The sequence below is a fragment of the Equus asinus genome, chromosome 11 (assembly GCF_041296235.1).
Source record: "Equus asinus isolate D_3611 breed Donkey chromosome 11, EquAss-T2T_v2, whole genome shotgun sequence".
Taxonomy (NCBI): Eukaryota; Metazoa; Chordata; class Mammalia; order Perissodactyla; family Equidae; genus Equus; species Equus asinus.
Window position 1 is genome coordinate 23,179,595 of NC_091800.1, and position 12,376 is coordinate 23,191,970.

A 12,376-nucleotide genomic window follows, 5' to 3' on the forward strand; every position below is an offset into this window, starting at 1 on the left:
GGCAAGCCATGCAGTGGTAGGCGTCCCACATATAAAGTAGAGGAAGATGGGCACGGATATTAGCTCAGGGCCAGTCTTCCTCAGCAAAAAGAGGAGGATTGGCAGCAGATGTTAGCTCAGGGCAGATCTGCCTCAAAAAAAAAGAAGATTGTCTCTTGTACTCAGCAACATGGTTGAGTAAGTGCCAGGTAAATAAATGTTTGTATGCAACTCCAAGAAGGGTCTGTTAATTCTTCCAGGGGTTTTGGGAAAGATTCACAGCTGCCACTTTACAGCAGATTGCTAGTCTCTTGCAGGAATGTGTTAATAATAATAGCTAAGATTTATTGCATTCTCATTATGCGCAGGCATTGTTCTAAGCATCTGATGTGAATTAATTTGTTTAATCTTTACAACAGTCCTAAGAGGAGTTTCTATATTATTATCTCCATTTCACAGATAAGGTAATGAGGTATAGAGAAATTAAAATAACTTGCCCAGAGTCACAGAGCTAAGAAATGTAAGTGATAAAGTGGAATTAGAACCTAGTTCATCTGGATTCTACAGTCACTTTTTAACTTTATATATATATATATATATTTCATTTCCCTGTTATATTCTCCAACTTCTAGACTTTCAAAGGCAATGATTAGTAAATATCTGAAACCCTTCCAGCACCAAATGATGCCTTTTCTTACAGAGAACAACAGGCTGTTTATTGTGATGGAGTATTGCGATGGAGGGGATCTTATGAAAAGAATCAATAGACAACGAGGAGTGTTATTTAGTGAAGATCAGGTAAAAACACTTCTAATTTGCGTTTTAATTCATTTGGAGGGGATTAAATTTATAATACCATAAGTAGCAGACTGCATTTATATGAAGAATGATTTCTGGTAGAGAAATTCAGACTGTAAAATAGTGGATCAATATTCTTGATAGATGTTTGCAATTGAACCTAAATTGAATCTCTTTGAGAGTCAAGTTTGCTTGAGAAAATATAGTGTCTTATTTTTGGACAATCGCACGTTGGATGCCTCCGAGATAAATTTCCATGGCTAAAAAAAGTCTGAATGTAGACTTTGCTTAGCCATTTTAAATGTGACATATTTATAGCTCTGCTCTTCTTCCTTTTCCCATTTGATACCCTTTTAAAATCGCTATCCCTCTTTGTGAGGGAGGATAGAAGCTCTTCTTAGCAATGGCTGTTTAGTTTCATTGGTTATTAAGAAAGAGGAGGGAAAAGGTGAAGAATAATGGTCTCAGTTCCCATCTTCTCTGTGCACAAACACATTTTTCTTCTGTCCTCTGAGCGTCCTTTGGAACCCTCTTGGGAGTTGTACTCACGAAGGAGACAGGTGTGTGTGTGTGGAGAGGAATCCGAATCAGGACCTGTGTGGTGGATGGGTAAGGCCACTGCCTCAGGCGGTGCCCAAGAATGGTCTGCCATCTTTCTTTAGGCCATTCGTTTATTTGTTCTATTTTAGCATTTAAGGACATCATGCCCATATAATTTCTTCCCAGAGTTAAAAGGGAATATTTTGCTGAGGAAGCTTCACCCTAAGCTAACAACTGTTGCCAATCTTCCTCTTTTTTTTGGCTTGAGGAAAATTAGCCCTGAGCTCTCTTCCTCTATTTTGTATATAAGTTGCCACCACAGCATGGCTGATGAGTGGTGTAGGTCTGTGCCCAGGATCTGAACCCACAAACCCGGGCCACAGAATTGGAACATGCCAAACTCAACCAATAGGCCACAGGGCCAGCCCCTAACATGGACTATTTTGAATGTAGGAATGATTAAAGAATCAACATCTCTAACCTCTGTAAATTTAATCAAGCATTCTTCCTATGCTCATTTACATTATATATTAAATTCTATTATTTATAGAAATCCTCCTTTCTTCCTACTTAGGTGTTATTTTGCCACATTTAACAAAACTGCTTTTCTCTACAGAACTTTGAAGTACATTTCCCTTTGTTGGGAAAGAACTAAAATTACAAGTGAGTCTTAGTATCTGGAACATAGCTTTTTTTCCCTATTGTTTTCCTCTTTGACAGACAAAGAACCAATGAAATTTTAGAATAGCTTAAATCTCTATAGGCTGGAACACATTTTAATAAAGAGGCTCATGGCCAGCTAAGAAAGTAAAAGCATGACTAAGAAATAAAATTAAGCTTTAAGAAGTTTAAAAGTAAACTGCTATTTGTTGTTTTTATGTTATATACATATATATTGATATTTCATTAAAATTTTTAATAACTCACAGATGTTCCACTTCTTCCTCCTTCTCTTTCTGCCCTTGGCGCCCTCCTTCCACTGAAAAGGAAAAACCAGCGGTACAGGGTTACCAGGAAACAGGGCTGCTTGTCTGCTATCCCGACAGTTAGCAATCAGGTGTTAAATAAGAAAAAAAAAATCAAGAACTGCCTCCCTCCCTTGCTTGCTTCTTTTTATCTTTTTCTATCTGTGGAGTTCCCTTTGATACCAACAAATCTGGATTGCCTTTCTGCACCTCCATTTTTCTAGCTGTAGAAAGAAAATGACATGATGAGGTGGTCTAGCTGTTAGCTTTATTCGTGTGGATACACACACAAATATATTACTTCTCTCTTTGTGTGTGTTATCATGAAGGCATTTCAGTGGCCATCAGACTACTCACTGGTTGTGTCTTGTGTTCCCTCTACAGATTCTGAGTTGGTTTGTACAGATTTCCCTAGGACTAAAACATATCCATGACAGGAAGATCTTACACAGGGACATAAAAGCACAGGTAACAGCTCAGAGAGAAGACCAAGACAGAGCTGATCTCTTGTTTTCTGGAAATCTCTCAAACAACATAGCATTTTCTCCATTTATAGAACATATTTCTTAGCAAGAATGGAATGGTTGCAAAGCTTGGGGACTTTGGAATAGCAAGAGTCCTGAACAAGTAAGTACTTTTTTTTTCCTATTCAAAACAGCCAAAATATGTATTTTTAGGTATCATGAATTAAGAAGATATTAAGAGCTTGGTTTCCAAATAATTTTAGATAACTATTTATATAAATGCATTAAATAATTCACAAGGTACTTTGTCTGAGATTAAAATTCCCAGGATAAATCTTGACCTAGGGGCCAGCCCCATGGTCGAGTGGTTGAGAGCATGAACTCAGCTTCAGTGGCCCGGATCGGATCCTGGGTGACATGGCACCGCTGATGCTGAGGCAGTGTCCCACATCCCACAACTAGAAGGACCCACAAGTAAAAATATACAACTATGTACTGGGGGGCTTTGGGGAGAAAAAAGAAAAATAAAATCTTTAAAAAAAAAAATCTTGGCCTAATAGAATGATGTTGGCAATGTTGCATAATGTGATATAAGCTTATCAAATGAGACGTAGCTGTAATATGCATAAAGCTAGTGAGAATTTAGTGAAAGGCAAATTCACACATGCTTGGGCAATCTATGGGTACAACTGTTTTGTAAGACAATTTGGTGGTAATAAATACCAAGAGATTTTAAAATATTCTATTTCTGGGAACTTGTTCTAAGGGAATAATTTGAAATTTGGAACAATTTAAATGCCTAATAATTGAGAAATGGTTAAATTTATTAAAACTTGGCACAGCCATGTACCTGAATATTACATAGCCACTAAAATTTATGATTTTGAAGACTTTTTGATAATGTGAGGAAATATTTGTTATATTAAGTAAAAAAAATGGAATCTTGAATTTTAAATACTCTAGGGTCACAGCTATGTGAAAAATATGCATGGCGAAAAGACAGGAAGGAAGTATGTCAGAATTTTAATAGTAGTTGTTTTAAGGTGGGAAGATTCTGGGTAATTCTTTTCTTTATTCATTTTCATATTTTCCAAATTTTAAATCATGAGATTGCATTACTTTGATCATTGGAAAGAGGGAACTATTTCTACATCTGAAAGGTTTTTGTAATATAACAATTATACCTTCTTGTGGAATCTTTAAGCCATAAAGAAATTTTAATATGTAGATTTTGGGAAGGTGAATTGTAAGTTGAAAAATCAACTTATTACTCTGTTATCAATGTACAGTATGTTTTGCTTTATTTTAATATGTGCATGCATCGAATTTTGTTATCCATTTTTATCTTTTGCATGGACTTTGTATGTCCATGTCTTAAGCCTTTTCCTACTCTAATGATAAATCATGTTATTTTATTATTATTTAATATAATATACTAGTTCCATGGAACTTGCTCGAACTTGTGTTGGAACACCTTACTACCTGTCTCCGGAGATCTGTCAGAATAAACCCTACAACAATAAAACGTGAGTTGTTGACTATCAGTTTGAAAGTCTCAGTAAAACATGATGGATTCTCTCTTTCTTATGGTACTTTTGTAATTTCACTTTCTTCTCATGTGAAATGGGGATCCCAGTGACTGTCTCTGACCACCTCAGTGCTCCCCGAAGCTTTTGAACTTATTTAGAAGAAAGCCATTACTCTTCATTTAAAGATACAAGTGATAGAACAACGTTGAAAATGGCGGTCACTGTGATTCCGTCTCTGTATTTGACTTTCATACCTTCAGTGTTCTGTTTAGTCTGTTGCAGGAAAGTGTTGTAGATGGATCAAGTGGAAGGCAGTGTGCTCTGGTGACCGAGCATTGGATTAGGAGTTAGGAATCCTAGACTTGGTTCTGTCACCAACTTGACTAAGTCAGTTGACTTCTGTGGACCTCGGTTCCCCTTCCTGTAACAAAGAGAGTGTTTGCTAGGTAGTCGTTAAGGTGTCTTCCAGCTTTAAAATCCAACTGGTTTTTATGTATGTGATACCAGAGCCTAGTTCTCAGGAGTAATATGAATATACACAGTGATAAAAGGTAAAGATGAGGGCCGGCCCAGTGGCGCAGCGGTTAAGTTCACACGTTCCGCTTCTCAGTGGCCCGGGCTTCGCCAGTTCGGATCCCGGATGAGAACATGGCACCGCTTGGCACACCATGCGGTGGTAGGCGTCCCACATATAAAATAGAGGAAGATGGGCATGATGTTAGCTCAGGGCCAGGCTTCCTCAGCAAAAACAGGAGGACTGGCAGTAGTTAGCTCAGAGCTAATCTTCCTCAAAAAAAAGAAAAAAAAAAAAAGGAAAAGATGAGGTACTTTTTACTTCCATGTAAGGAGAAGGAAAGAAATTTCATTTTTCAAAGCGGGCTGCCATTTGAACCAGTTGGCCTAGCAGGAAGACTGAGTACCTTTTGGGAGTCAGTTGTCCATTTGTTTAGGAAAATACCCAAAGGATATTTGCCTGTCTATCTTTCAAAGAGATAAATGGAAGACAGAGCCCAGATGGTAGAGATTTACAAAAAGAATGGTAAACATTTGTCTGCATAATAAAAGAACAGGCATGGTTTGGATATATCCTCTGGCGCCAGGAAGGGGTTTGGCCTCCAGGTGAGGGGCCACGCAGCTGGTGTAGCACTGGGTGGAAGGGCAGGCTGCCCAGAGCAGAGCTTAGTGCCGCTAAGAGTTCCGGGCAGCAGCATTGTTTCCTTGTACTGCTTTTTTAAAGATTTGAGGCAAGATTGAAATATGCTGCTTGGTGCTTCTGCTAATAGGAAGATCTTAGCACTAATCAGTTGGGTAGCTGCTGCCCTCTCTAGACCAGGAAATCCTCCCTGGTTCACCGCAGTCCCCACCACAGACGGGGCGGGTATAAGAAATGCAGATGTTCTCGCTCAGCCCCAGGCGGCTTCATTCCCCGACCGAACGCTTGTAGGCGTACGAGTTCACCGCACTGGCTACAGGGGGCGCTGTGGGACAGAGGAGTTTGGGCCTACAGAAGATGGGGAAAGACAAAATTCCATGTGGTGGTGGGAAGTGGTCAGTGAGTTTCTAGAAACTCCAGAAAAACTCTAGAAACTAGTTGGAAGCTGTTTCTCACCTATTCTGTAATCACCCTGCATTGTGCTCAAAGCTTTAGGAAGTCTCTCTCTGCCCTTCCTGCACACACTCTCGTAGGAAGTGTTGCTAAACTGGAGCCATTTACCTCACCTTACTGAATCCTCGTTCAACTCTGACCACCTTCTTACCTCCTGGACTTCTCATTATATTTTCTTTGGTCTTTTAGATTTAATTATGCTTTTTCTTCTATAAGATAACTCCTTATTTAAACCAAGCACATATAAATACTAAGGACTAAGCACTAAAGAGCAAGTCTCTAGTCATTAGAACAGTTTTGAGTTTATTGATTTTCAAATACTATATTCATCACTTAATATAACTTTGCTTCTGTCAATAGCCTTGAGTAGAATATACCTTTCTAAATAAACCAAATTTTACCTTTTGAATCAAAACAGATCCATGTTTGAGTCCTGCCTTCCTCCTCCAAATTACTCAAAGTCCCATACATGCACCCATTTTCTCTGAGCACATAAAGTTGAAGCAAATATTGAGCCCTCCAATTGTAGCAAAGTTTGTGTAGCCTTTCTCTGCTAGGATTCTGACAAACTATAAATTGTTTTTATTTTACCTCTTAGTTAGGATAAGAATTGATAAAGTATCTGAAGGCATTTGTAAAAACTGGTCAACCTATATAAAATTGTAAAGATACACAATTAAAAGGCACTGTGAGGATAAAGTCTTTTATTAGGAATTATGGATATTTCTCAGCGTGTAAACTCTTCTCTTCCTCAGGGATATTTGGTCTCTTGGCTGTGTCTTGTATGAGCTCTGCACACTCAGGCATCCTGTAAGTATGTTAATTGTCAGATTAATCTTGAATTATTGAAACTATATAAATGAAATTAACTTCTGAGAGAAAAAGGTTAATGTTTGGTTTTATTCGATTGTAAAAATTATATGGACGAGCTATTAAGAAGAATGGTAGATCTCTATATATTGACATGGAAAGATATACAAGGTATGTTATAAAGTAAAAGATCTAAGTTGGAGAATAGTATAAGGAGTATAGCATGTTTCCATTAAAAATAAATTGTGTGTGAATATATATAATCAGCAAAGGGAAAAGGTGCAGGGGGCAAAGGCTGTAGGAAACCAGGTATGAGCTTCCAAGAGCCTCTCCCAGAAGAGGCTCACAGGACGCGCTAATTCCTTCAGCAACAGGTTGTAACAACACACACAAAACCACAGAAGCTCATTAGAGACCAAGTTCCCTGGGTTTTTATTGGGGACCAGTCACATAGACACCTTCTGCCTGGCATGTACCAAGCTTCCAGGCTCCCAGGAAGAATGCAGGTGTTCAACGGAAACCATATTGTTTGCACAGTGTAGGCAAAGAGAGCCACCTTGAGCATTCAGGGAACGGTGAGAAGGCTCCTGAAATCTAAGTTCCCAGATGCCAGCCAACGGCTCGTATTGCAAGCAGGGCTGTCTAAGGATAGCAGTCTTAGGCCCGCTGTGTTAACTCTTTTCTACACAGCTGTCATCATCATCATTATGATCTTCATTATTATTATTGTCAAAGGTCACGAGGCTAGTAAGTGTCCGACCAAAACCTGATCTTTGCTGCCACACGATGCTGCTGAATATTGTTGTTATATATAAATAACTGATGGTTTCATACACTGGAAGATTTTCTGGTTTATGACGAATTTTTGAGGACATGTTTATAGGATGTTAATGAAAAAAGCAAAATGTAAAATTTCATATCATTATGACCTCGACTCTATAAATTAAACATTATTTTTAAAAGGACTACAAGGAAATATGCCTCTGGGTGGTGAAATTATACATATTTTTCCTGACTGTATAACTTCCTGTACCTTCCAGTTTTTTATAATGAGTAAATATTATTTTGATAATAAGAAAAAATTAAAACCTTAAAAAAGACCTTTTAAATAACATGGCACCTCATTGAGTAACTGCAGCAATATCTACTCATAAAATAATGGTTGATGGAAAAAATTTAGGGTGGACCATGGTGCTTCTGACTGAAGCTTAAAAACATTGTTTTGCTTTTTTGATATCACTTTAAATACTAGTGTTGAATTTTTCTCGGATTTAGTATCACTGTTGCTTGTCCTTTCAGTTTGAGGGTAACAACTTACACCAGCTGGTTCTGAAGATTTGTCAAGCACACTTTCCCCCAGTATCTCCAAGGTTTTCCCGTGACCTGCAGTCCTTGATATCTCAGCTCTTCAAAGTGTCTCCCCGAGATCGGCCATCTATTAATACCATTTTGAAAAGGCCCTTTTTAGAGAATCTTATTGCCAAATTCTTGACTCCTGAGGTGAGTTTGGAGGTGATTCTGTTTGGATTTTGACAGAGATTTTGGTTAGCAGGTCCTTGACACATGCGTCTGATTTTAGGTCATTCAGCAAGAATTCAGTCACACCCTCATATGTGGAGCAAGATCGCCAGCTTCCCGACCTGCTGGGAAGATGGTCCAGGGTAAGAATGATGTCGCCATACAATCAAAAGACATTTGTTACATGTGTCTCATACAGTGAGTTATAATCTATGGCTGACAACATTAGTGGGGAAATTCCACCAAATATATTGAACATGGACATTTAAAAACTATGAGGTGGCCAGCCCGCTGGCATAGTGGTTAAGTTCATATGCTCCACTTCAGCAGCGCAGGGTTCCCTGGTTTGGATCCTGGGCGTGGATCTACACACCGATCATCAAACCATGCTGTGGCATTGTCCCATATACAAAGTAGAGGAAGATTGGCATGGATGTTAGCTCAGGGATCATCTTCCTCAAGCAAAAAGAGGAAGATTGGCAAGAGATGTTAGCTCAGGGCCAATCTTCCTCACCAAAAAAAAAAAAAAATTCTGGGCCAGCCTGGTGGCATAGTGGTTAAGTTCACGTGTTCCACTTTGGTGGCCCATGTTTGGCCAGTTAAGATCCTGGGTGTGGACCTATGCACTGCTCATCAAGCCATGCTGTGGCAGCATACCACACAGAAGAACTAGAATGACTTCCAACTAGGATATACAACTGTGTACTAGGGTCTTTGGGGAGAAAAAAATATATATATGAATAATATAAACAGGGGGAAAATCATCTTGTCCAATGGTGACTAGTGGGTGTGCCTGTAAATCTAGCTCATGCATGACCTCCAGGATTCATCTCCTCTCTTCTCATTAGTCAGGAATCAGTTATAGGGAAATATTATCCACTGTGACAGGGAAACTAAAATTGAGGAAAGATATAAAGGGAAAACAAATGAGTGAGCCTCTTTGCCATGTTGGGTTTGGTTTGGTATTGGTGTATTTGGTCTGGTTTGAGAATATTTAGAAAGTAGGTGAGAGGAGGGTGAGAGAAAGTGCCTTGTCCACAGCTCTAACATAGGAAAAAGGAAAACGAACACATTTTGATGGTGACGGAGACAAACATTAGAAGACCTACTCATACATTTCAAACAACAATGCAATGCGGATGGTGTGGCCTGATAACCCAAGCTCTGAGGACTACGTTCAATTACTTGTGCCATTATCCTATGCATATCGTTTCTGTAAATGTTAACATTAATTCCTAAATTTTTTAAAAAAGTAGTGTTATATATTGCTAGAAGTATGTAAAGGAACCCTGGAAAGAATGGTTTTCTCCATTCAAAGAAAATGCATGGTAATTTTTCATCAGCACTTCTCTCACTGGGTACAAATGTCTCTGACTAAAGTAAATTTACTGTGCTATGAAATGTCCCTTATGTTTATACTCTCGCAAGCATCAATATTAAAGATGGGGAAGTTTTTAAAAATTGAAGTTGTTTTACTTTGGTTAAATAAGATTCTAAAATACAGAAAGTGAGATTCCAAGGAAAGTGCCTGCCAAGATCAAGGATATCGGAGCCGATTAAAAGGAAGCAAGTACTACATAGAAATGAATGGAGACCACCGGCTGGAAACCAGAAGCCCGTGTCTGTAAGTCGAACCAAACCCTTCCTCTGGCTTTTTAGCTAATGACACATTCTACAGACCTACTTGCACATGTTCGTGGGTACAAGCTCATTACTTTGGAGTCCACTAGTTTTGTACTTACAATAAAATTATTCTGTAATGAGCATTAAAGTGATCCTTCATTGGGCAACTTCCATGTGTTACATTTTTTAAAACAATGCTGTATTTTCTTTTAAGTATTCTGTATATTAATTTTAGTTTTCTTTTTATAACTCAAATTCTTCTAATTTCTTCAAAGTTTTTCTCTAGAGGACAAGTGAGTAGCATGGTACCCATTTTATAGTCTTAATTGTGACATGTTATGTAGAATTGAGAATGTTTTATCAGATAATCATTGATCTTTTCCTAGAGATTCTTTATGCTTAGTTATTTGAATCCACTTCAGAGGAGTGTTGAATCCCTTAGTTCATGCTAGTAAAATGCTTCTGGTGTAAGATGGCTACTGTCTTTTAAATGAATTGTATTTTTAAAGAAGGCTCATGGTATATATAATTAGAGGACCGTTTGGAAGTACGTATACTAGGTGTTTACTTGAAATGTGGACATGTTAGAGAAATGTCTTGGTGTACAGATTTTTGAAACTCTTGGTTAAATTATTGCCCTTCATTTGATAGAATGTGGTTTAACTTTATTAAAGAAATTTTAAAAAAAAAGTATCTTTTGATTTAGAATACTTTGTAGCAGACCTGTAGGAGAGAAAAAACACCTAAAAGATTTGGGAGTGGATTAAGTAAGGGGAACAAATTGACGTTTTTCTAATCCTTTGAAGGCTTCTGCTTAATGCAGTGAAATGAATGGGTCTCCATAGGAACCACCTCTGAGGTTCTCACTACTGGATGGGGATTTATAGAAATCCCAAAGCTGTTGAATCTCTTCTAATACATCTGTCTATTTCTAACCATTTTTTAACAAGTACCTTCTTTTAGGTTGTATATAGGTAAAACTGTAAAACTAAGAAAACTGGGGCCGGCCTGGTGGCACAGTGGTTAAGTTCGCATGTTCCACTTCGGCGGCCCGGGGTCCTCCGGTTCGGATCTTGGGTGCGGACATGGCACTGCTTGGCACAAGCCATGCTGTGGTAGGCGTCCCACATATAAAGTAGAGGAAGATGGGCATGGATGTTAGCTCAGGGCCAGTCTTCCTCAGCAAAAAGAGCAGGATTGGCAGCAGATGTTAGCTCAGGGCTAATCTTCCTCAGAAAAAAAAAAAGAAAGAAAACTATGTGACGCTTTAAAAGATTTTAAAAATAAATATATAATTTATGTTTAGACTAATAAACCAAATTTTATACATTTACTTTAATATTTAAATATAACTATATGAAAGTACTATTTTTGTAAGTTAAAGATGGTCAAGTATCTACAACTCCACATGGTTCAATATAATATATATATATGAAACACATAGCATTAAAAGAACAAAGAATATAGCATATTATTTCTTTACAGTAAGGAAATTTCCATTTTGACCATTTGTTTGATTATTCATATTTCCAACTATCAGTTCTAGGTCTTTCCAACGTTGTGACTTTGTTTTTCTCTTTTTATCAACTGTAAGTAGGCCAAGTTGTCAGGGATTAATGTTAAATTGACCCTACTTTGCTAGTTTGCAACAGGGTCTTGGCTGGTTTTCACACGTTAATTTGGTCTGATTCTTGTCTTCCGGCTCAGTGGGTTTCTGCTCAGCTCCAAGACAAACATTTGCTTCTGATTTCCTCCTCTCCTTCTGTTCTGGTTGGGAAGGGTGGCTAGTGAGAGGCAGTTTGGGGTGATAATACGACTGTCACAACTGTTACATGACTTTCCTTGTGTTTACCGGGGAAGAATGACTGAGTCACTCAACATCTTCTTTTCTTTAAGTCATGATGCCATTTTGTATTTAGTCAATTTATCAGAACCTAAAAATGTTGCATATCTCCATATTTGTGAATTGAACACTATTTATTCCCCCACAAAGTACAGTAAGGCGTAAATAAGTTTATGAAAATTAGAAAACAATATATGGAATTTAGTTTCAGATTTTGGGTTGGCTAGGCATACTCACTGGCTAAGTATTTTTGACCCACTAGCCATGAATTCTTAGCCACACCTTAGCAAAATTATAAACTACTATACTGTAGTACTTAGACATCTAAGATCTTTTTCAATTCTAGAATTTGGGGATTCTAAGATTATTTTACTCTGAAAACAAGTCTAGAGCAAAAACAACAAAAATATACCTTTAATGCCTCGTCTTAGCTATGGTCACCGGCAAACTGTCAATGTCTATAGATCTGTATTATGTATTTTTAAAAATCTTCTCTCTTCTTTTTAATCCTTCAGATAAAAAGGGTAGAAAGGCCCAAACTCGCTGCAGTGTGTGGACATTATGATTTTTATTATGCTCAGCTTGACTTGTTGAGAAAGAGAGCTCAGGAACCAAATTACCACCATGTTCCTCAAAAAAATACCAGAGTGGAGGAGAATTATAGCCAGGAAGAAAGTCACAGCCCACCACCAAATCAATGG

At 38.0% G+C, this 12,376-nt stretch overlaps 1 protein-coding gene across 14 annotated transcripts in view; it reads left to right on the forward strand.

Moving 5' to 3' along the window:
- Nucleotides 1–12,376, forward strand: part of NEK5 (NIMA related kinase 5) — a 66,380-nt gene that overhangs the window by 20,315 nt on the left and 33,689 nt on the right. For 13 of the 14 annotated variants that reach the window (XR_011506880.1, XR_011506881.1, XR_011506882.1 and 10 more), the window contains 9 exons: nucleotides 680–777; nucleotides 2,667–2,750; nucleotides 2,839–2,909; nucleotides 4,186–4,272; nucleotides 6,637–6,691; nucleotides 7,991–8,191; nucleotides 8,271–8,352; nucleotides 9,700–9,833; nucleotides 12,191–12,375. Coding sequence is in view for 9 of the 14 variants with exons in the window: in XM_014851389.3 (XP_014706875.2) it covers nucleotides 680–777; nucleotides 2,667–2,750; nucleotides 2,839–2,909; nucleotides 4,186–4,272; nucleotides 6,637–6,691; nucleotides 7,991–8,191; nucleotides 8,271–8,352; nucleotides 9,700–9,833; nucleotides 12,191–12,375 (997 nt within the window). In the remaining 5 variants the exon portion in view is untranslated. The remainder of the gene's footprint in view (nucleotides 1–679; nucleotides 778–2,666; nucleotides 2,751–2,838; nucleotides 2,910–4,185; nucleotides 4,273–6,636; nucleotides 6,692–7,990; nucleotides 8,192–8,270; nucleotides 8,353–9,699; nucleotides 9,834–12,190; nucleotide 12,376) is intronic. The other variant, XM_070520602.1, reaches the window with a different exon arrangement.